Here is a 25,612-nt window from a genome sequence, read left to right on the forward strand (position 1 = left end):
TCATGAGAACAGAAAGGAATGTGCCTCCCTGTACGCACACTCGGATTTTATGACAATGTGGGCAGGGGGCTGAACAGGATGCCTGAGAACATTCCTCCAAGTTCTTTGGCTGATTTTCTAAATATTGGTGTAAAATCTGAACTCAGACAAATTTCTTTTTAAATCGTTTCAATCAACATCTTTGGTGCTCAGCATCATGTCTACATGATCATCTAGAAAACCAACTTCTGTTCTAAGGCTCACATCTTCCTATTAAGTCCCAGGGATTTTACAAGGGAATGCACCTCTCATTCGCATCAAGCACACACACAACTACCATTAAAGAAATGCTTAATTTGCCTACATAATTTTTTAAACACCCAGATTTGAAATACGATAGAGAAGACAACTTTTTGATAGCTCTGCTTTCCAACTGCGAACTGCGGGTGGAGAAAATAACCTGCCATGATTTCTAACCAGTCAACAACCTGTCTTCCCTGGCTGCAGTAGGAGCAATCTTTCTGAGCTCAGGATGAAAAAGAACCCAGCTATTCAGGGGACAGATAGTCATCAGTTCTCAGCGGGCTTCCTGGGTCCCAAATCCCCATGTGATACGTGGAAGTAAAAAGCTATCAATGACCAAGCATCTGAACTCTTATCCCACCTCGACATCTGCTTCTCCTGCCATGTAAATTTAAAATTAATAAGCCTGCTATTAGAGAACAGAGTTGGTGCTGCATCTGTCTTCCTAAAATTATGGATAATTACCAGCCCACAATGGCTTCTAATCAGATTTGAGTAGTCCCTTAGACAGGAAGCTAAAGTGCCTCAGCCCTAAACTGAGAAGAAAACAGAAACTGGAATGCTCTAGGTTTGATTTTTTCCCCCTTGTTCTAAAGTTGATGTTCCCGAATCTCCTTCTACTGTCTTGCTTATAAAATGTATGAGAAACAGGGAAATTTACAGACATGATAGAAATGGCCACTTTTTCTAGGTACAAACTTTGTGAACATTATTTTCAGCTGCTGGGCTTTTTCTCCACAAACTGTGAGCCTGGAGGACATTTTCTCCCTCGTGGTTACACATTCAGAGTCAGGGAAGGTGGCTTTAGCAGTAAAGAGGGGAGTGCAGTGAGAAGTGACCGGACACTGAGAAGGGCAGACAGGGACTCTACCTCGGTGGCCTGCAGCACTCCTGAGCCTCGGCCTTTACTTTTCTATCTGTACAAAGGATCTAAAGGCCTGTGATTCTAGGCCACGACAGCTCTTCATACACACATACACACATACACAAACATCACACGCCTATGTGAAAAGCTGTGACACTTGGCTGATTTCCTGAAGAGGTTATCTTGTATCATTTCTACTCATGTACTCCACCTCCTTCCAGACAAGTATCTGAGGATGATGGGCTATCCCACAGCCATGTGTGTAACCTCTCCTGCTTACGATCCCTGTTCACATAGCATTTTCCAAAAGCATTTGGTGTGAAGTGACAGAAGAAAGAAGAATAAGGTTCTTTCAGCCCATTCATTCATTCATTCATTCAACAAATATTGACTGACTATCTACGTGCCAGACACTGGCGATATAACAGCGAACATATATTTTTGTAGGTAGAGACAGACAACCAAAAAGTATGTTAAAGAGTGATCGATGCTGTAGAGGAAAATACACCCGGAAACAGGAAAGAAGAATACCCCTATTCTAAACAGGAAAGAAGAAGCCACCCTACACTGGGGTGACGCTAGTGTTACAAAATGGAAACAGCGGCCGGGCGCGGTGGCTCACACCTGTATTCTCAACTCTTTGGGAGACTGAGGCAGGCAGATCACCTGAGTTCAGGAGTTCAAGATCAGCCTGACCAATATGGCAAAACTCTGTGTCTACTAAAAACATAAAAATTAGCTGGACGTGGTGGCACACGCCTGTAATCCCAGTTACTCAGGAAGCTGAGGCACAAGAATCACTTGAACCTGGGAGGCAGAGGTTGGAGTCAGCCGAGATCACACAACTGCACTCCAGCCTGGGTGACAGAGGAAGACTCTGTCTCAAAAAAAATAAATAAATAAAAATAAAAATAAAAATAAAATGTAAACAGAGAATAAGATACCAAAAGAAAGAACATGAACAACTAATTGTAACAAAAGCCTTTGTAAGCCGATACTTTCCTTCCTGGATCCTTGTCCCCTACAAATGGAAAAAAAGGGTGGGTAGGGGGTAGCATCAAAATGATGTTTTAAGACGGCTTGGGGTTTCACATGTCTGACAGCCATACTCACGTACTTCAAGGAAAAAGCTCTAGCTCTATAAGCCATCTGGGCAATGGTTTAATGTCTTTTCCTTTTTTTTTCCCCCAGAGTTTTTAAAATACAGGAAAACATGTCTGTTTATTTGGCTGCTCTGTGCCCGCACACGTGCAAACTGTGCTAACAGGTTTTTCCATGTTTTGCTGAATTTGCCAGCTTGCCATAAACAGGCTTCCATGTCGTAATTGTCTATAAATAGCACAAACACACGAAAATGCAAATCAAGACAAGCTGTCCCTTCCACTCCTGTTGCCATGATGACAGGAGAGCGACCATTGGCCAAATCAATACGCGGAGACTGCAGCTGTCTGGCAGAGAGCACAAGGTCGACTGCTTTTCCCATAGCATTTAAAGAAACAAGCGGAAACGGCTCTCCACACAGGACAGACACGTCCTTTGTTCTTTGAATCAATACTGCCAATGCCCAAAATACTTTCTCCATCACACTATCTATATGGAATTCAAGTTCCTTCCAATGCCATGAGTAACGCCAGTGATAGACTATGTTTAGTCATAATGACCCATTAGCATTCTTTTTCCTCTAAAATGTTGAAATAATAACATTGAGTGTGCACTCACGATGTGCCAGGCTCTGAGTTTGATCTCGTTTGGTTCTCGTTGAAATCCTGTAAGATCAGTACCATATTCTCTCATTTTTCATAGATGAGGAAACTGAGGCATAGAAAGGCTAAGTAAGTTGTCCATGGTCACAGGTTATTTAGGAACTTTTCTCCAAACTTTCAAAACTTAACCACTGCCACTATTACAAATGGGTTTTTGTTTGTTTGTTTTTGTTTTTTTTTTTGAGACAAGGTCTTGCTCTGACCAGGCTGGAGTGCAGTGGCATGATGATGGTTCACTGCAGCCTCAACTTCCCAGGCTCAAGTGATTCTCGCACCTCAGCCTCTCCAGTAGCTGGGATTACAGGCATGAGCCACCACATCTGGCTAATTTTTTAATTTTTATTTTTTCTAGGGATGGGGTTTCATCATGTTGCCCAGACTGGATCCAAACTCTGGGCTCAAGAGATCCTCCCAGATCGGCCTCCCAAAGTCCTGGGATTACAGGTGTAAGCCGCTGTGCACAGCCCTACAAATGTGACTTATACAAAGTCAGAGCAGTGAGCAGGAAGAAAACAGAGACTTCAGTGAGTCTCCTGGCTGTGGCAACACCATATCCCTCCTCCATACCGTAATGTGTCTACACCCACCAAGCTCCTAGACGTTGAAGGCAGGCCAGCTCAGAGACGAAACAGCAGTCAAGAAAGAGAAGATGCAGACATGTGTCTTGATTTCAGCTCGAGCGTGCCTCTCTGCCTTGCAGCTGCACAGGCAGAAACCAGGGGCGGTGAGTCTGAGACAGTGTGTTTGGTTCCTGGCAGGTAATCTTTTGGGAGACCATCCCATACAATTAGTGTTACACTTCTCAAAAAGGAAGTGTGACTTTTATAGCAAAATCATTTCCATTTGGGAGAAAGGCCTAATAAAACCACAAAAGGATAATACATTCATACAACAGCAAATTCAATTCATCTGTCACAAACTGAAATCCCAAAGCCCTCTGGGCACACAGCTGCTTTTCTGAGCTGAAATTCAACTCCAGTTGAGAAACAGGTCAATTTTTCTAAAAAATTTTCTTTTTCACATGCCTTAAATAAAAATTCCTTCCCCTCACTTGTCATTTTCCAGATTTAATGGCTCTGTTGGTCTTCCTCTCATTTAGGCCATGAGCACTGGCTGCATGTCTGCTACGGCCCGGACTCCAAGGGAGGCACCCTAGGGAACACAGATGACCTCAGCACAGCGACACCCTCAAGGAGCACACACGGAGAAGGCAAGATGATACAATCGCAGACTTCACACAGAAAAGAATGTGGCATCCATACCCCATCCCATTTCTAGAAAACAACGATGCTGAGTCAGTAACATTTACCGAACAGCCTGCAGTGTGGAGGCAGGCACGAGGGGGCTCCATACAGGGAAGAGCACCTTCAGAAGGGGGCATGCAAACAACGTGGAGGTAGGAGACGCCCCCACGCACAAGGGCCAGCCTGGGGGCCTGCAGAAATGCCCATGCATCTGGGAAGAGGGAGAGAGGACAAGATACTTAAATGCTCCAAAATGAATAGAAGCCTTCCAAGAACTTCCCCCGAAATGGGCAGGGATTTACAAAAGACCAAACCGAGCATGCGCAGTTACCTGAGCATAGCGCCAGGAGAGCAAGCTATTCCAGGAAGAAACAGGGTCCCTAGAAGCCTGAGCCTCTACTCCCAGCTCTGCGACTCATTCACCCTATGACCTTGGTGAAGGCTCTTAGCTTCTGTGAGCCACAAGAGAATCACGCGAAAACAGAAGATATGAAAACTGCTCTGCCTTTTTCACAGAACTGCTGAGGGAATAAAATCAGATCATGGATTTTAAAATTCTCTGTGAATTATGAAGTAAAATTCAAAAATATGAAATCATTCTTACCATTAGTAACAGCTCTGTAAAATTAAGAGCAGAGGTAAGATCACAGCATTTTCCACCTCCCGACTCCCGAGAGAAATAGTGAGTCCAGCCGATGTATTTGTGCAACCCCAGTATCTAGGCTTTGAGAGCCTCAAACCGCTCATGAACTCTGACAGTATCACTGCAGCCCACTGCTCATTAAGTTCTCCAAGACAGTCAACTGACATAAAATACTACAGCTTTTTCAGCTGGGCTTGAAGCCCAGCACACAGCACAGCTAAACAGTGAAGAGGTTTTCTGCCACTAGACTCAAAACCTGGCTTTTGTAGATTCCCATAGAAAGAACATTCAAGGCCAGGCATCGCGGCACATGCCTGTAATCCCAGCAATTTGGGAAGCCGAGGCAGGAGGATCACCTGAGGTCAGAAGTTCAAGAACAGCCTGGCCAATATGGCAAAGTCCCATCTGTACTAAAAATACAAAAATTAGCCGGGCATGCTGGTGGGCACCTGTAATCCCAGCTACTCGGGAGGCTGAGGCAGGAAAATCGCTTGAACTTAGGAGGCCGAGGTTGCAGTGAGCTGAGATCATGCCACTGCACTCCAGCCTGGGCGACAAGAGTGAAACTCCATCTCAAAGAAAAAAAAAAAAAAAAAAAAGAAAGAAAGAGAATGCTTTTTTGCTGATGTTAAATTTCCTGTGCTTAACACAGAGAAATCATACAACACTGAAATCCTGAAAACATATCATAAAAAGCATTTAGCGACTGAAAAGACATTCAATATAACCTGTAACAGTGAGTTCCCCTCCTCTTTCCAGCCAGCTCCACTAACGCTGTGACCCTTAACAATGCTTTCACTAACACAGAGGAAAATTAATAGGACCGCTTACCCCTCTCAGCTGACAGCTAAACCAGTGCTTCTCCCTGGGCTCACTAAAGATGACCTTTACCCAAAACCAGGCTGCAACGACCCTGTAGATGTTGACTAACGATTTCAAAATTCCCATATTCTTTGTCCATTCCTAAGGAAGATGAACTGAAGCCAGGGGTCTCCAAGTCAGAACTAACAGAGGCCTTAAACATCAGATGGCCCGTTCCCTTCTTTGACAACTGGGGTATCTAAAGCTGAGCTTATGGAAGAAAACAGCCTGTTTAGTAACAAAGCGAAAACCAAAGCCTAGTCACCCAACCTCTGGTCTGGAACTTCTTCGACAATCCAGCACCCATACAGGATGAGTCTCCATAACCAGAAACTCTGAAATCCGCAACTTTTGAGTGCCGACGTGATGGTCAACGAAATGTTCATTGGAACAGCTCAGACTCTGGATTTTTGAATTCAGGATGCTCAACCAGCAAGTATAATACAAATATTCAAAAATCCAAAAATGTAAAAACATCTGAGACACTTCTGGTTCCAAGCAGTTTGGATGAGGGATATTCAACCTGCATTTTTTGTTTTTTCCTCTAATGAAGGAAATTAGAAACGAGACCCGAGCAAAGTCATTCAATCCATACTAAAGTCATTCAATAGTTTAATGAGTACCCATTTAGAGTTAAGTGCTACCCGCAGATATTTAAAAGGATGAATACATACATGCCTATAATCCCAGAACTTCGGAAGGCCGAGGTGGGAGGATCACCTGATGTCGGGAGTCCAAGACCAGCCCGGCCAGCATGGTGAAACTCCATCTCTACTATAAATGCAAAAATTAGCCTGGCGTGGTGGCTCACACCTGTTATCCCAGCTACTCTGGAGGCTGAGGCACAAGAATCGTTTGAACCTGGGGGGAGCACGTTGCAGTGAGCCGAGATCACACCACTGTACTCCAGCCTGGACCACAGAGCAAGACTCTGTCTCAAAAAAAAAAAAAAGAAAAAAGAAAATTTAAATTGTGTTTTCACATGGAGCCCATGTTCCCAGAACACAAGCCCTGCTGTATGCTCCAAAGGCACACAGGGTGCCCCTTTATCTTAATGCTCACCATATTCCATGGCAGCCACTGGCACGTGTCTGTCCATCGCACTAGACTTCCTGCGCATGAGGCAGGGATCATATATTATTACCTTTCTGTCCCCAATGTCTGGCCTAGAAGACACTCAGTAAATGATTACTGAACTAAGTCAGTCACTAAGACATTTTAAACTTGTATTAACAAAATTGATTTAATAAGTTTGCCAATGCAGCCTTCATACCACACAGCTTAAATCTCAACCTGCGGATTTATCTTGTGTTCTGCTAGATTATCACCTATTAACATTCAGGAGACACCTAGTATGTGCTAGGCATTACTAATTGCTGGGAACCTAGCAGTGACAAAACAACATTCCTTGTTCAAAGAGAAGTTCTAGTATAAAGAGGAATAGAAGGAACAGGCTAGATTGATGAGAGAGATAAGAAAAGGACAGGCTGCCATGGGAAGCACCTGGTCTTATCTGGATGGTACACAGTTAACGAAGACTGAGTGCTTCATATAGCATAAGATGATCTCCTCCAAAGAAGTGAATGAAGCTTTGATTCCCCAGTACCAGAAGTCATCATAAAGTTGCGTACAGCCCCATGCTTAGTGTAGGAAGTGAAACCAAACAAACAAACAAAGCTCCAACTTCCAGAGGAAACGGTCCAATTATGAAATCCTCTGGCTACGTTCCATTGAAATTCAAGGTATTCAAGAGGCCAATATTTAAGTGATAAATTTACCCAACCACTTAAAACTAAAGTAGTCTTTGGTTCAAGGGGTAAAGGTATAGTACCTTTTACAAATTTATTAGCTCTTAATATTTACATTTAAATATGATGATGATGGTGTAATAATAACTTTACTGAGTAGTTACTATGTGTTAGGCACCAAACTAAGCACGTTACACACACATTTGCACGATCCTGTGAGATGATCATGACCCCTTGTCATCCCATTTCATAGATGAAAGTCATGTTTATATAAGCTTAAAAACTTATCCCAAATAACACAGCTAGTTAGCAAAACTCAGGCAGCCTGACTCCATAGGCCTTGTTTAAAGAAGTAATATTTATAAACTGTCCAGCACAGCAGTGGTACAAACAAGAGTTCAATAAATGCCTAAAGGGTACTTCATACCCAAAATTGTTTCCCGCCAATCAAACTAGACTTACCCTGGTTCTGCATAACCAACTGTCAAATTATTGTTCCACGAAGAAAAGGTGGAATGGGTAGAGATCAGAATAGAGTGAATAACTGGTAAATATACTTCATGACAGGTAGTAACAGGATGTGGCATTTAGGGTATTTCCAGGTTTGTTTGCATAACACTTTTTCACAGTTCTAAAGCACAAGAACCATTCTAAGCTGGTGAAAGCATAAGGCATGTCTATGATCCAGGACTCCAATTCACTGTGGATCAGTGGATCTCAACCTTTACTCAACCTTTACAGTATATCAGAACCACCTGTGGGTTTTTAACAACACTAGAGCTGCCCAGGCTCCATTCCTGCAGATTCTATTTCAACTGGTCTGGAGTAAGCACGCATGCTTTTTTCACAGCCCCCCAGATGCAGCTAGATTTGCAAACCACTGTCCAAGATGCTCTCACACTTCCGCTCAGTTCACTCACTGAGATTCTAAGCACTACGAATCGGGCTAAGTTAACAAGTCAGGCTCCACTCCCTAATAATATTGGCAAAGAAACCAAGATCAGAGATTTATTCCAGTCCAAACCAAACAAATTGCCGGGTGAAAAAAACGCCCTGGCATAGTTTGCCATACAAAACAACTTCCTGCATCTTCCCAGTCAGTAGCCTAGAGACTGACTCTGAGCCATGAGAATTCAGAGTCAGGGGAATATGCCAATCTGAGGCATCTGCCACACTCCTAGCACACCCTCAAAAGCGCCCAGCTACATTTCACATCCACTGTCCTAACAGGGGTCGAAATAGGGAAGAGCAGTGCATCACAGAAAACAGAGCCTGCTGGGCATCAAAAGGCTGGAGAATTCCAGTCCTAGCCCTGCTACCAATCGGTCTGGTCACTTCTCTCTGGTCCTGGTGTGGCCAACAGTTATGCGAGAGGGTGAGGCATAAAAACACAGATGTCAGGCAAGCTCCAGCATGCAAAATACATAGAAATTAAAAAGCATTAAGGTGATATCAAGGAATGTATGCCATCAACCAGAAAAGTAACTGAAGTGTTCCTTTTCCCATTCTTAAGAAATCAAAAGTGGAAGCAGAAAATTGAGCAATCAGCCTACCAAGTTGACTGGGGCAACAGAATACACTCACGGATTCTGCTCACAACAGCGGGGGTGGCAGACCAAAAGGAGAAATGCAGAGCGTCCCTCTCTCCTCTGTCCACCTATGCCACCAGCACATGAATGCGTCCACACGCAGCGCCCAGTCTCCTGTTCCACTGACGCCAGCGTCCACTCACCACAAGCCTACTAAGTGCCACATGTGCTAGGATGCTCCCTCATCTCATCACCATAGACATCCCTGCTGGAGGTGAGTATGTGACAGACGAAAATCACGGAGGACTAGGGAGGTTGAGACCCACATTCCCACTGCCGTGAGAGTGAGCTTGAGAGGGACCCCAAGGCTGGGCCCTCCATGCCGCTCTCCTCAGTCATCACTCCCAGACCAGAGCAACGAGGGTGAATTTTCTTCCTCTCACTATTTTCAGCCCCTTGGCTGACCCACGATTCCCCAGAAAGCTATCGAGTTCTGGCAGCTCTGAGGCCACAAACCCATAAACGCACGGGACACACAGCCCATCTGTCTCTAATGGGTCTTTTACTTGTCATGCTGGTCATTTCTAAGAGCAGATGGGTTAAGAAAGACTTGGCAAGTTACCACGAAATGACCCCTCCATTCCTCCCTGGGAGAAGGCTGACTAGCGAGCAGTCAGGCTGTCTTTCTTCCCCCACTCCCTGCATTCCTGTCCCTAAGGAGCCACAGACAATCCCACCAAATATAAGCAGGAGACAGCCGCCTCCTTCCTACAGCTGGAGGGGGGGAAGGGTCCTCTCGGGCCTTTCTAACTGCATGAAAACCAAACTGTGAGCTGTACTGACCCGGGCCTCACCCATGTTGCAGGCATGTACAACACAGGTGCCCAGTGGTATCATCAGGCAGAACTACGAATGTGCTTTCCATCGTTTTCATACACTGATTCCAGAACCGCTATCCACACAGCTCCACTTCTCACACATACGACGTGCTTCACGGATTACACAGCATGTTCACCATGCCCCTCATCCGCTCCTCCCAATAGCCTTGTGTGATCCCTTGAAGATGCTTCCTCATACTGAGGTTTGAAACCAAAACTTTCCCAAGAACATCCAGCTAGTGTTAGAAGCAGGATATGAGGGCTTCTGATTCTAGAACGAGTATTTGTGCCACTATTCCCCATGGGCCCCTCCAGGGATTTCTGCCTGATCTTAAAATGCAGACAGCAAATCCGTCTCTCTACAGTCCTGGGGTTCCCTATAGACAAGAAGTCAAACTTCTAAGAGAAAACTTATACTTATTTGGAAGGTTACCTGGGATTTTTTTTTAAGTTAGTTTGTTCACGTTTTGGAAAGATTGTTCCAGTGGCAATGCGGGGCATGAAGTGTACAAAAGATTCCATGATGAGACAGAGAAACAATTCGGGGGCTCTTACAACTGTTCAAATGAGGCATGAGGCGCAACCAGAAAGGACAGAGGGGAAATGCATTGGAAAGAAATGAAAAATGAAATCCACTCAGACCCAGGATGGAAAAAAAGGGAGTAAGCATGATGGTGGTTTGTAGTTTGAAAGACTGATGAATCATTAACTACTGTAGAGTGGTATCTGGGGCCTGGGTGCACCAGTTTGTTTAACCATTCACCTGCTGAGCAGTCTCTGGGCTGTGTCCAGTTTCTAGCCTTTATAAATAATGCTGCTATGAACAGATACATAAAGGCTTTTGTGTGAACATAAGTCTTCATTTCTCTGGGATAACTGCCCATGAATGTGAGTGCTGCCTCCTACGGCAATTGCAAGTTTAGTTTTTTAAGAAACTGTCAAGCTATTTTCCAGAATGGCTGTACCATCTTCCATTCCCACCAGCCAAGTGTGAGTGATCCCGTTTCCCCGCATCCTCACCAGCATTGGTCTTGTTACTACTTTTTATTTTAGGCATTCTGATAGGTGTATAGTGACGTGGCTTCAGTGTGCATTTTTCTGATGGCTCATGATGTTGAACATCTTTTCATGTGCTTATATGTTATCTGAAATGTCCCTTCAGGACTTTTATTCATTTTCAAAGTAGATGATTTGGTTTCACTGCTGAATTTGGATAGTTCTTTATATATTATAGATATGAGTCCTTTATCAGACATGTGGTTTGCAAATAGTTTCTCCCAGTCTCTAGCTTCTCTTTTAATCTTTATTTTGCATTTTACATTTTAGTCCATGATCCATTTTGAGTTAATTTTTCTATGAGGTATGAGGTTTAGATCAGAGTTCAGGTTTTTTTCCTATGACTAATCAGGTAGCCAGTAATTTCTTTTAAGAGACAAGGTCTCACTGTGTCACCCAGGCTGGAATGCAATGACAAGATCAGAGTTCACTGCAGCCTCGACTCCTGGACTCAAGTTATCCTCCTACCTCAGCCTCCTGGAGTAGCTGGGACCACAGGCAGGTGACACCACGACCAGTTAATTTTTTTAGTTTTTGTAAAGACAGGGTCTTGTGCCATGTTACCCAGGCTAGTGTTGAACTCCTAGGCTCAAGTCATCATCCCACTTCTATGGGGCCAGGCAGTGGCACATGCCTGTAATCACAGCACTTTGGGAGGATGAAACAGGAGAATCACTTGAACCCAGGAATTCCAGACCAGCCTGAGCAACAGAGGGAGGCCCTGTCTCTGCAAAAAATTTTAAACATTACCTGGGCATGCTGTTGTACACCTGTGGTCCCAGCTACTTGGGAGGCTGAGGTGGGAGGATCTCTTGAGCCTATGAGGCTGAGGCTGCAGGGAGCCATGATCGCACCACTACACTCCAGCCTGGGAGAAAGTGAGACGTTGTCTCAAAAAAAAAAAAAAAAAAATGCTAGAGCATCACCTATATTAAAGACACACATTGTCTTTTTGAAAATTTAATTACAGTTATATAATGGACATGTAAAATGTCCAGTTTGAAAGTTTGAAAAATACATAACTCTAAGTATTCTTACCTTAAAATTCTGATTCCTACCTAAGATATCACATACTGTTTACATAAGTATCATAATGCCTGGACAACAACTAAAAATGTGTAAGAGGGAGAAAAATAAGCGTATATACCTACTAATTAAAGGATATTTCCCCCTTATTACTTAAAAAAGTCATCACGGCAAACCCCGTGACTGTATCTAAAGCAAACCTACAGTTTTACTTCTCTGTATTCCAAAATGCAAGGCTAAAATTCAAATACTACACATTTCCTGAAGCCAAGGGCAGTTTACTTAAAATAAATGCTTAGGGTCTATATCAAAAATATGAAAAAGCTAGTTACTTCATAGCCATTCCAATCTAAGTTCAGCTTTTTCTTTTTTAATTGACACATAATTGTGTACTGTACATATGTATGGAGTACACAGAGTGATGTTATAATACATGTAATGTATGTGATCAGCATAATTAGCATATCCACCATCTCAAACATTTATCATTTCTTTGTGTTGGTAACGTTCAATACCCTTCCTCCAATTATCTGGAACTATATATTCTATTTTTTTTTTTTTTGAGACAAAGTCACGTTCTGTTGCCCAGTCTGGAGTGCAGTGGTGCCATCTCGGCTCACTGCAACATCTGCTTCGCTTGCCACGTTCAAGCTATTCTCCCGCTTCGACCTCCCTGGTAGCTGGGGTTACAGGCACCCAGCACCATGCCCGGCTAATTTTTTTATTTTTAGTAGAGACGGGCTTTCACCACGTTGGCCAGGCTGGTCTGAAACTCCTGACTTCTGGTGATCCACCCACCTCAGCCTCCCAAAGTGCTAGGATTACAGGCATGAGCCACCGCTCCCAGCCTGAAACTATATATTCTTGTTAACTATAGTCATCCTATGTTATAGAACACTAGAATTTATTCTTATCCAGCTATAATTTTGTATCCTTTAACAAATTTCTCCCTATCTCCCTCTTCCCCCACCCTTCTCACCCTCTAGGATCCTCTGTCTACTTTCAACTTCCATGAGATCCACTCCTTTTTGCCTTCCACATAAGAGAACATGTGCTGTGTAACTTTCTGTCCCTGGCTTATTTCATAATATCTTCCAGTCCCATCCACGTTGCTGAGAATAACAGGACTTCATCCTGTGTTATGGCTGAATAGTACTCCACTGTGTATAAAGACCACATCTGCTGTTGGACACCGAGGCTGATTCCATATCTTGACTATGGTGAACAGTGCTGTAGGAAACATAGAGGTGCGGATTCCCCTCCGACACTGATTTCCTTTTCTTTGGGTATCTACACTGTAGTGGGACTGCTGGATCACACTGTAATTTCATTTGCAGTTTTCTGAGGAACCTCCATACTGTTTGCCATAGTGGGTGCCCTAGCTTACTCTTACTCTTTTTCTTTTTTCTCTTTTAGACAGAGTCTCATTGTTGCCCAGACTGGAGTACAGTGGTGCAATCTTGGCTTGCTCACTGTAGCATCCGCCTCCCGGGTTCCAGTGGTTCTCATGCCTCAGTCTCCAGAGTAGCTGGGATTATAGGCACCCGCCACTGCACCCGGCAAATTTTTGTATTTTTTAGTAGAGATGGGGTTTCACCATGTTGGCCAGGCTGGTCTGGAACTCCTGGGCTCAAGTGACCCGCCCACCTCAGCCGCCCAACAGTGCTGGAATTACAGGTGTGATCCACCGCTCCCAGCTAATTTTTGTGTTTTTAGTAGAGACGGGGTTTCACCATGTTGGCCAGGCTGGTTTCAAACTCCTGACCTCAGGTGATCTGCCCGCCTCGGCCTCCCAAAGTGCTGAGATGTCAGCGTGCACCCCGCGCCCAGCCAGCTGCCCTAGTGTACAGCCCCCTACAATGTGTAAGAGCTCCTTTGTCTCCATATCCTCACCAGTACTGGTTATTTTTTGTCTTTTTAATAATACCCATCCTAACAGGTGAGATGATATCTCAGTGTGGTTTTGCGTTTCTCTGATTATAAGTGATACTGAGTATTTTTTCCACATATTTTTTGGCCATTTGTATGTCTTCTTTAAAGAAATGTCTGTTCAGTTGGGTGTGATGACACAGACCTGTAAGCCCAGCACTCAGAACGCTAAGGCAGGAGGACAACTTGAGCCTAGACCAGCCTAGGTAGCATAGCAAAACCCTAGCTCAAAAAAAAAAAAAAAAAAAAAAAAAAAAAAAAAAAAAAAAAAGAAGAAGAAAAAAGAAATATCTGTGTCTGTTCAGCTTTTTAACCTCCAAAAATTAAGAGCCCATTTTGGAATCTGACGACCTGCCTGATTCAGAGACAATCTGTGTTGGGTTCTACTCTGCTACTTCCTATGTGACTTGGGAAGTTCCCTTGGCCACTTTGAGCTCAACTTCCCCAACATTAACCAGGAATAAGTACCGCCTGCCTCTGCTGGTTAATGCTGAGGACTGAAAGGAGAACCTCCACAACGCCACTTGACAATGCCGCCTGGCAGAAGCCCTTCAATGCGGGGCTGGTAGGATCATCTGAAGCTAAGTACAACTTTCCTTTCCACTGTCCCAGGCTCACTCTGCATATGATTAGCAAGGAATAGAGAATAAAGGAAACCAAAATGCTTGCTTAATTTTTAATAAGAAATGTTTAAAAAGTGGGGGTGGTGGAAAAATAGGAGTGAGAGGAGGGGAAGAAAAAGCAGCCGATCAGAAGTTCTAGTCCAGGGCTCATCCCCGGCCTCTTCACTCAGGCAATCACCAGTCCCCACCTCCTGGGGAGAGATACTTTCTCGGCTGGCTTCACCCACATGGAAGGCACTGCCACAGGTGTTCAGAAACCAGGAGCACCTTGAAATGGGCAATGTGCTTTGGGTAGGAGACCTACAATTTCCCCCAAGGAAATCACGGCACAAAAGTGACCCACTTAGGAGGTACCAAGGGCTGTAAATACTTGGTGGCAAAAACTGATGTCACACCTTCTGTACAGGAGACACACACACAAATAAAACTTGACAAAATAGCAGAGAAAAAAATACAGCAGACATCCAGTGCCATTCTGTTAGAGAAATATTTATATCCCAAAGCCAGGGACCTCTCTGGAACACTGTGTTTATTTCCACGTTTCATGGAAGCTGTTTGAGTGCTCTCACCTATGTCTCAACAAACTTCCAGTCCCTGCTCTAAACTCTGTGGCTCCTCAGCAAAACCCAAAAACAAGTATCAGTTTTCCTTCCAAATGGGAAATTTCCCGACCTAGGGAAAGCAGCATCAAATCCACTTATTATGAGATAGCTGATTACAGGCGAAGCCCTCTAGTCCCAGGATGACTCCCCTCCTGCAGGAGCGGGAGGGATGGGCATAGCACTGGCCTGCCAGACCACATCTTCAGGCAGTTTGAAACCATGGCTGCTCAGGTGAGCCATGATAAAAATCAAAATCAAGTATCTCTGAAAAGTGTACATGTGAAGAACCAGACCTCGGACCAGACTCAGCAGAAATGGATGTTGCAAAGTTTGTTCAGAGACCTCCTCTCCATGCCCCCTCTCCCCGGGACCTCCCTCCTTGCACTAGGGGCCCAGGGACAATGGACCACTCCCTTACCTCTAGCCCAGTGCATTTTCAGGAACAGTTCCCAGACTGTACCAGACCCTGAAATGTATTCACTGAATGCACTATTTCTTGAAAAGATCGTAAATCACCTACTATAACAAGAATTGTTTTAAAAGTGTTGTCTCTCTCTCGGGAATCATGCCATGAGTTTGAGCAAGCAGCTTTGCTTATCTCTACTGCAATTCTATCATTTGCAAAATGTTAACAATTACTGTGTTCACCCATAGCATTGTTGTAAAAAGCCTTAAGACCCACTTCATGTAGCCTGCCTGGAGCACAGACCCTGTCACGTGGTAAATGCCCACTGAAGGTGAGTTATCTGTAGCTATTATAACCTGCCACTCCAGCGAACAAAAGGAGTCAATCAGGACTCATCATATCACCATGAAAGGATGTCCATTTAGACTGCGCAGTGGGAGTAGGGGGACTCAATGTTGATCAGGTACTATTTTGTTTTTTACAATGTGTACATATATATTTGTAGGTACACTGGAAAAGATCTGGAAGGAAATACACCCAGTGTTAATAGTGACTACCAAAAAGACACATTCATCCAAACACACAACAGAAAAACACTCACTATCTTTCTGTCTTCCATATCATTTGAACTATTTTCAATAAGCATCTATGGCTTTTGTAAAGTTTTTGAAAGGAATCTATTGCATTTTTTTCTGGAGAAACAAGCACGAGCATGAAAAAGGTGGAAACAGAAGGTAAAATGGAATGGGAATCAATGGAATTGAGTCCAAGCCAGGCTCAGCAGGCACACGAACCATGCACCTCTCACTACAACTCAACACCAGCTCTCTCTTCTCTTGGTCCAATGGCCCAAGACGTAGAGATAAAATCTTTATTGTGATCACATCAATCACACCAAGGAGCTTGGAACCACCCTTCCAAACGCCTCTGGTTCTGTGTACCTGTCCGGGGCTGTTAGCTTTCCTCCTGTGTCTTTGGCTGACCTGTAATCCCCTAGTGGTGGAAATGCACCCTGACACTTAGCCATCATCCCCACAACACTCAGCACCACAGAGAGACCAGGGCAGTGATGCCCACTCGGACTGTGATTCTACTTATAAAGCAAAGGATCAGGGGCCAGATGCGACATGTCTTTGGTAACTCACCAGCTATTGTTTGAACCAGAACAAAGCCAGGTCTCCTGATGCCCAGAAAAGAGCTAGTGCCTGTCCCACTAGAAACGTGGTGAAAATGTTTTGCTTGCTGTGAAAAGATGCACTACTGGAGAAGATGGGTGCAACTTCTCATGGAGGCACTCAGCCCAGATCACGAGGACACAGGGCTGCCAGATGAGTCACTCGGCCCAGGTCACCAGGAAACAGGGCTTCCGGATGAGACACTAACCCGCCCACCGGAAAGGAAATCTGGCTGGGCAGCGGAGGGAAATTTCACACAGCCCAACGACAGCAACAGCATGAACAAAACAAAAAATACCTGACTGGAAAGTCATAGCCTGGCTAGCAAATTCGAAACAAAGCCACAATCCTAGCAGCACACATCACTGCAACACAGAGCTTCAGTCAGTGTGCGCGCACTTTAAGTAGAAATGTAAAATGTCCATGTTTTTGGAACAAGGAGGCTATTTGTGTGTGTGTGATGTCAAAGAAAACAGATGAGAAGAAACTGTTGGCAAGGAAATAGAAATAGGCGCCCTTACACATTGACAGTGAGATAACGGTATGGCCCTAATGGAAGGGAATCCGGCAACACCCATCAACATTTAAAATGTGCAGAACCCTGGATCCCACAATTCCATTTCTAGCAATGCATCCTATGAACATATTCACGCAAATATGCAAGAATTATGTACAACTCAGCAGTGATTAATCGAAAAGGTTGGGAACAACCTAAATACTTACCACTGGACAACCATGTTTATCTTATGCCAACATCTGTGTTTTTAAAAACAAGACACATAGGCTGGGCGCAGTGGCTCACGTGTGTAATCCCAGCACTTTGAGAGGCTGAGGCAGGTGGATCGCGAGGCCAAGATATCCAGACCACCCTGGCCAACATGATTAAATCCCGTCTCTACTAAAAATACAAAACTTATCTGGGCGTGGTGGCGCACACCTGCAGTCCCAGCTACTAAGGAGGTTGAGGCAGGAGAACCGCTTGAACCTGGGAGGCGAAGGTTGCAGTGAGCTGAGATCACGCCAGCCTGGTGACAGAGCAAGACTCTGCCTTTGAAAAACAAACAAACAAACAAACAAACAAAAACTGGCAACAGTGGTCACAGGGCAGTGATGGGAGTAGGACTGTCTTTCACTCTCCAGGACCTTTTGAATGTCACTCATATTACATATTCAAAATATATGACTACAGCAAATATTTTCAAAGTAACTATGAAAAACTGGGAGAATAATAATATCTAACACACAGGACTGCTGTATAATAAAAGGATGAAAAACATTAAGCACTATCAGAGTTCAAAGGAAGAAAGATTAATTGTAGCTTGGATGTCAGAGCGGGGATGATGGAAAGGAAGTATTTCAAGTCTTGAAGGATGGAGAAGATTTAAAGAGGCAGAAGTGTGGAGATGATGTCCCAGATGGAGATAAGAACATAGGCGAAGACGATGAAGAGATGAGAAGGTATAAATTCTAAGTGCAGTTCTCAGGCTAGGCTTCAGAACAGGGCTTAGACAAGAAGCTGGAGTGCAAGGCTGATGGCGGGAATGGAAACACTGAAACCCAAACTTGCATATTACGCCCTGATCATGAGCATTGATGCCAAGCCAGGGAACCCATCCTTGATCTTAACAATGAAAAATCACTGGGCCGGGTGTGGCGGCTTATGCCTGTAATCCAGTGCTTTGAGAGGCTGAGGCGAGAGGACTGCTTGAGGTCAGGAGTTTGAAACCACTCTGGACAACACAGCAAGACTCTGTTCTTACAAAAAATTTAAAAATTAGCTAGGCAGGATAGCACACCTGTAGTCCCAGCTACTCAGGAGGCTGAGGCGGGAGGATCACTTGAGCCCAGGAATTTAGGGTTACAGTGAGCTGTCATGGCATGCCTGCATTCCAGCCTGAGCAACAGAGCAAGGGCATGTCTCAAAAATCAAATCAAATGAAATAAAATCACTAAAAGTTTGTATAGACATGAAGTATAAAATCATACCATATATGATTTAATCCAGATATATAATATAAATTAGAGGGGGAAAAGAGAAATTAGGAAGCTATTATAAGAAAACAAGACTCAACTAAGACATGAGCAAAGGCCCTGGGCTCACAGTGCTATCTTTATATAAAGGAATGAACTATCACATTTATTTTCATGGCATCAACAACTTAGATACAGGCTACAGTATTCTGGAACCATCTCTGTATCAGTCAAATCAGATTGCCATAATACCGTAGGCAAATACCATAAAAAATACCATAGGCTGTGTGGTTTAAACATTAGTTTATTTCTCACAGCTCTGAAGGCTGGAAGTCCAAGATCAAAGTGTTGGCCAACTCAGTTCCAGGACAGGAACCTCTTCCTGGCTTGCAGACAGCCACCTTTCTTCTTGTTTCCTCACACCAGGGCAGTGGGAGCTCTCTGCTTTCTCTGTTTTTTTTTGAGACAGAGTCTCATTCTGTCACCAGGCTGGAGTACAGTGGCACAATCTCAGCTCACTGCAACCTCTGACTCTCTGGTTCAAGCAACCCTCCTGCCTCAGCCTCCCGAGTAGCTGGGATTACAGGCACGTGTCACCACACCCAACTAATTTTTGTATTTTTAGTAGAAACAGGGTTTCAGGATGGTCTCAATCTCCTGACCCCGTGATCTCCCCACCTTGGCCTCCCAAAGTGCTGGGATTACAGGTGTGAGCCACCACACCCGGCCTGGTTTCTCTTCTTCTAAGGGCACTAATCCTGTCAGACCAGGGCCCACACTCATGACCTCATCTAACCCTAATCACTTCCCAAAGGTCCTACCCCCTAATACCATCACACTGGCAGTTAGGACTGCAGTACAAGAATCTGGGGGAGACATAAACATTCAGTTTAGAACAATGTCTTTTCAATCCTGTTGAAAAAAACAACCAAATGAGGAGGCTACAAACTACCTTATATGTAAACAATTCAGGACTTTTCATATTTCTGCTAACACACTAAGGTCAATTCAAAATGTCTGATAACAAGAGTCAGAAGCAGAGATAAATGAAAGTTAGTTACTCTGCATTTTAGACCCACATTGAGCTGTCTTTCAATGACATTGTGGCACAAAGAACACTGCTTTCTATTCCTGGTTTTGCCACCAAAAAAGCTGGAACATTTCCCTGTATTTCTGTTTATCTCTAAAATCACTGGGATGACCTAGCAGACCTCCAAGGTCCCTTCCATTCACAAATTCCACAAATAACTTCCTACCAACAGAGGCTACACAAATAAACTACACTGATGAAGGGGAAAGCTAACACTAGCAAACAATGAGATGCACACAAGACAAGACGTATAGAGAACTGGATCAACCACAAACTGGTGGACGATGAGCTGGCGGTGGATAAAAACACATTCCCTAACGATGGACAGAGAGGCAATGGCGCCGAGGTAGTATTGTTGAAGATTTCCTATTTTAAACTTTCAAGATAAATGGCTCAATTGTTTATATTCATTCTGATTAAATGTGAACGTGAAACTTCTTCCAGCGGACACAGACATCTAAAAAGTTCACAATGTATCCAATTTGTCATTTGATATTTTTACTGACAAGAAAAATGAGGGACTGAATATACAAACAGTCCATGCCTGATCATATGTATAAAGACAGAACTCAGACCACAACCTGTAGCTGCCCACCCAGGAAACCAATCCCCTATCTACAGTCAACAGCCAGGAGGCCAGCCAGGCTAGCACATCAGACAGGAAGCCAGACTTCTCTCTCTCCACAACCCAGAAACTAAACCACAACTCTGTCCCACGTGGCCAGGACTTGACACAAAACTGACAGCCACCCTAATTTTGGCCCCTGTTTCCAGTTAGGATCATTCATAGAAAGCCAAATACGTCCCTAATGAACCAAGGACACCTCGCTTCTGCACAGCCGCCTCCAGCCCCCACAACAGCCTCCACTGGGAGCCGTTCTTTTCCATCCTGAAGCTTCCCCACTCCTCATCCGCCACTCACTTGCATGTCAGTCTCTGCCACACGCAAGTGATGGTGCTGACTTTCTTGCCACAGCAGCTGTGAGAAAGTCGCCTCTGCCTGTCTCATATGGGCGGCCTTCATTTATTTCCCCCCAAAAATAAGTCTTAAATGAGGGGCTTCTCTCTATATGGCCAAACTATACAATTCAGAAGCCCAGCATGGCAGATTCCAAGCCTGGAAAGACCATACACCCCTCAGGTCCTCTTTCTACAAAACACAGCTTCCTTGAGTTTTTCAGTCACTCCCCACCAACCAGGAAATGAACCACGTGTTATGGAAAGATCAAGGGCCTTGAAGTCAAACTTCTGGGTTCATCAAGTACTTCATCTTTGCACTTAAGAAATTACATGGCCTTGGCCAGATGTGGTGGCTCACACCTGTAATCCCAGCACTTGGGGAGGCCGAGTGGGGCGGATCAACCGAGGTTGGGAGTTCAAGACCAACCTAACCAACATAGAAAAACTCCGTCCCTACAAAAAATACAAAATCAGCCTGGCGTGGTGACGCATGCCTGTCATCCCAGCTACTCGGGAGGCTGAGGCAGGAGAATTACTTGAACCTGGGAAGCAGAGGTTGTGGTGAGCCGAGATCGCACCATTGCACTCCAGCCTGGGCAAGAAGAGCAAAACTCTGTCTCAAAACAAAACAAAACAAAACAAAGCAAAACAAAACAAATGACGTGATCTTGAACAATTTTCTTAATTTCTCTAAGCCTCTATCTTCATCTTCAATAAAATAATTTTACCTCCAAGATTACATTAAATGGAATCCCACATGTAAACCAGCTGACAAATATCAAGGGCCCAACAGCTGTGCGCTCCTACTGCCGCCCCACTTTACCCCAAGGGAGAAGCGCAAGATGTCCTGAAAAAGCCTGTTGATCCCTACACCTCAGCATCCTGTGTTCACACAACGCGCAGTGGCATCCAAAATTACCAGGGTCACCCAAATACAAGACATGTTTTGATTTTTCAACTTAGGTACACATGGCTTTTAAAGTTCACCATATATGATCCATAATTTAGAAGAGATTCTCCTACACTACCCCGTGGTTCTATTTTAGCAGACTTAGATGTGCCATAATAGCTCACTCTCTTAAGCCCTCTTCAGTATCAAAAACAAAACTTTAATCTGTAACACAGTTATCAGTAGTGAAAGTGGAAAAGGTACCTATGAGTCAAAATCACCCTCTGCTCCGCCCCGCCCCACCCTACAAAAAGCTGTTCAGGAGTATTTGGGCTGCTTATGAGAATGCTGTCTGTATTCCCAGGGACAGACAAACGCCTACCCTGGTTAGAAGCTGCGCTGCTCAGCCTCCAGGGTAGAAAGCTCACCACATCCTCTACCCAAGGAGAAGAGAAGCAAATGGGGTGGCCAGGCTCCAGGATGTGGATGTTTAGTGTGGTTTCTGTAGTCCAGGTCACCGCCATGGGTGAAGCTCTTCCTTCCTTCCTTTCCACCCAAGTGGCCAAGGTCCTACGGCTGCTGTAAGGCCTCTTCCCTATGAGGCAGCGCAGCCATTCGCCTTCCCCCTTCTTCTTCTTCTTCTTGTTTTTTGAGATGGAGTCTCGCTCTGTCACCCAAGCTGGAGTGCAGTGGTGTAATCTTAGCTCACTGCCACCTCTGCCTCCCGGGTTTAAGTAATTCTCCTGCCTCAGCCTTCCAAGAACCTGGGATTACAGGCACCTGCCACCACGCCCAGCTAATTTTTATATTTTCAGTAGAGAGGGAATTTCAACTTCTTGGCCAGGCTGCTCTTGAACTCCTGACCTCAGGTGATCCACCTGCCTCGGCCTCCCAGAGTGCTGGGATTACAGGCATGAGCCACTGCGTCTGGCCGAGTCAGCCCAGCCATCCTGACTTTTTGTTCTGGCAAAATTACTCTCTTCCACGTCTACCTTCCAAGTAGCTAAATCAGAGATCTGGCCCCTGGGGCAGGCTTGAAGAATCCCTGTTTTTGGTCCTCAAGAGGTCCTACCAGGGTCTGGGACAATTCCAAGACTTGTGTTCTTAAAGAGGAAAGAAACCTCACATACACGGCTCTCGCAGAGCTCAGGCGAGCCCGTATCGGAGACAAGGCTTGGGAGGCGGCCCTAAGGTTTGGGTGTGCCATCTATGATAACAGCTAAGAGATCTGAAGCCAGCTGTCTGGGTTCAAACCTCAATTCCAACAGCACTGGCTGTGTGATGTTAGACAATGTCCCCAGCCTCTCTGTGGTTCAGTTTCCTCACTGTAAAAGGGCCACAATAATAGAGCTGCTCTAAAAATTAAGTGAATTGGTGCATATAAGGTTTTCAGAACAATGCTTGGCACATGAGGAGTTCAATAGACACGTATTGAACAGAGTAACTTAGCAATTACTAAATATACTCATGCAGGCCAGGCGTGGTGGCTCATGCCTGTAATTCCAAAACTTTGGGATGCTGAGGTGAGAGGGTCCCTTGAGCCCAGGAGTTTGAGAGTAACATGGGCAACAGAGCAATATTCCATCTCTAAAAATGTGTGTAACATACATGTCTATATACACTCAAATGTTCACAGTGTATTTATAGTATACAAAATAGCTGGAACACAGACTTAACTATTCACAATGGTTACTTCTAGAGAAGGGGGAATGCAAATTTCAGCTTTTTACACCACACATATATTCTTGTATCATCTGAAATATTTAAGCAAATTGTATGTATAAATTTGCCCCAAAACACATAGCAGAACAATGTAGTTTTGACTCAAAAATCTTCAAATCGTGATGGAATTGTCCTGCGAAAGTAAAGTTATAGAGATGAAAATTCTCCCTCTAGCCTAAATGCTCTTTCATATGACCTATATTACACAAACCAATGCAGAGGCCCAATCCTTTCCCCACTGTCATAAGAATTTTTCAGTGAACTGCATTCCCCTTTACAAACTAGATGATAGTTAGAGTTACCAGGCAAGAACGTGGATCCAGTTCTGCTTTTTCAAAGCCCAATGTTCCTCACATAATAGCAATGCATTCTTCAACCGGTCAACTGCCCCCAACACCTGAGCTCTCTGTTGTACACAACTCAGCGAGGCCTGGGAGAAAGCAGGTGCAAATTTCACTTACTCAGTAACAACACATCCCGCCTGATTCTTCTGCTGGGCTAGTTCTCAAGTCATCTTTTTCTAAGCTTTCATTTGGCTCTGCCACACGTACCTAGGCTGGGTAAAACACTTTATGATTCTCCTGCTTCAACCTCCCAAGTAGCTGGGACTACAGGTGTGCCACCACACCTAGCTAATTTTTGTATTCTTAGTAAAGATGGGGTTTCACCATATTGGCCAGGCTGGTCTCAACCTCCTGACCTCATGATCCGCCCGCCTCGGCCTCCCAAAGTGCTGGGATTACAGGTGTGAGTCGCCGCACCTGGACTACTTTACCAGTTTTGTTCCTGAATTAAACCTGTTATTACTATCAATAATGTCAATCAGTGCCATTTCATTCACCGTATGACACACACACACAAAGCACTTCATACTCGCTCCACCTATCTGCTTTTCTGCAATGGCCTCAGTGTTCCCCATCTTACATGAGAGGCACAGAGAAAGATAATGACTTCTCCAAGGTTTTGTAATTCACAATCAGTGGCAGAACCAACTAGCCCAACCAGGTCTGGCCAAGGCTTGTGTTTCAGCCACACCACCTGGTTGCTGCCCCTAAGGTTCAATGGGCAAGTAACAGATCACTCCGATTGCAGAGGCTTCAGAAATGCCTTCCGCCATAGTACAATGGACGGTTCGCTCTCAGGAGGGGAGGCAGGGGTGGGAATCAGCACACGGTTCTGCTCGGTTTCTCATGCAGGGCACAGACTATGTATTTTGTGCCTTGCTTTGGAGGTGAAATGTCTCCTGCTCCCTGTACAACATCTTTCTTTGTCCTCTCCACATAAAAGTACAACTGAGTTCCTCAGGGGCAGGCAGTGATCACTGCCCTGTGCCACACCTGACTGATGTACCAACAGGTGGACACACAGGCTCTTCTCTTATGGCCCAGGCTGCCCCTATCTCCTAAGCATCGAAAACTACACACAGGATTTGCAGAACATTAATGACATGGAGGTGACTGCTTCATCTCTGTTGAAAACTTACTGCAGTGTTGTAAAGAAGAGAATTCAGGAAAAGCTGAACATTTGAGGCTGGCTGGCTGTAATCTTCAGCTGCTGAGAAAGCCTCAGCTGCTCGGTTCCACTGTGGAAATGCAACTCCTCCCTCAAAGTCCAACTCAAGTACACCTCCTCTGCGGTGCCTGCCCCTTCCTCCCTTTCACAAGCACGTGCTCCCTCTGCAGTCCCAGAACATACTATCGCCACCTGTGGAGCCACACTGTCCCAGCCGACAGCCAGCTCAGTGCACAGCTGCCTCTCCCTGTGTGTACCTGCAGGCCCCACCTGGGCTGGAAGGCTGCCTCCTTCTCCTCCACACGGAAGCGGCACTCAGGACCTACTGAATGAGGGAGGGAGTGGATGAGCAAGATCAGCCAAGGGCCACAGGGAGTGGCCTGCAGCTCCCAGCAGGAAGAGCCCCTGCCCTGCCAATCCGGAGGTGCTGGCTCTGTTCTCAGCAGGGCTGCTAAAAGCTCCCTTATAACAGCTCTAGGCCACAACGACCAACTTGGTGTCAGGCCCTAGAGGCACCAAAAATTGTAACAAATAAAGAGGCCGGGTATGCAGCATGCTGGTTAAAAGCACAGGCTTCAGAGTCAGAGCTTGAATTCCACTTATTAGGTGACCTTGAGCAAGTTACTCAATGCATCGATCTCATTTTGTCACCGGCAGAATGAGGACATTATCTGCCACGTGGTGTTGCTGAAAAAGTAAGAGAGGTGACAGACGCAAAGTGCTTGGCACTTACTCTTACTGGTTTATTACAAAGAAAAGAACACAGGAACAGCCAAATGCAAGAGATGCACAGGGCACACCACGGGGCAGAGAGGTCGGGGCTCCCATGCCGTCCCTG

General features: G+C 44.9%; 1 protein-coding gene and 1 long non-coding RNA gene across 9 annotated transcripts in view; one reads left to right on the plus strand and one right to left on the minus strand.

Moving 5' to 3' along the window:
- The window catches only part of LOC139361081 (uncharacterized), a 139,463-nt gene extending 126,322 nt beyond the window's left edge, over positions 1-13,141 (plus strand). For 2 of the 6 annotated variants that reach the window (XR_011618641.1, XR_011618640.1), the window contains exons 6-7: positions 8,920-9,209; positions 12,882-13,133. This is a non-coding gene — a long non-coding RNA (uncharacterized lncRNA). Of the gene's footprint in view, positions 1-4,009; positions 4,767-8,919; positions 9,210-12,881 lie in introns of those variants that run through there. The other 4 variants (XR_011618635.1, XR_011618634.1, XR_011618636.1 and 1 more) reach the window with 4 other exon arrangements.
- LOC139361080 (SH3 domain and tetratricopeptide repeat-containing protein 1-like) overlaps positions 1-25,612 on the minus strand; it is a 48,203-nt gene that overhangs the window by 13,997 nt on the left and 8,594 nt on the right. The window contains exon 1 of one of the 3 annotated variants that reach the window (XM_071089544.1): positions 7,869-8,208. The exons of 1 other annotated variant lie outside the window; for it this stretch is intronic. In XM_071089544.1, coding sequence (XP_070945645.1) covers positions 7,869-7,881 — 13 coding nt within the window. In that variant the 5' untranslated portion in view covers positions 7,882-8,208. Of the gene's footprint in view, positions 1-4,758; positions 4,813-7,868; positions 8,209-25,612 lie in introns of those variants that run through there. One more of the 3 variants, XM_071089545.1, reaches the window with a different exon arrangement.

Source organism: Macaca nemestrina (genome assembly GCF_043159975.1).
Source record: "Macaca nemestrina isolate mMacNem1 chromosome 4 unlocalized genomic scaffold, mMacNem.hap1 SUPER_4_unloc_9, whole genome shotgun sequence".
Classification (NCBI taxonomy): domain Eukaryota; kingdom Metazoa; phylum Chordata; class Mammalia; order Primates; family Cercopithecidae; genus Macaca; species Macaca nemestrina.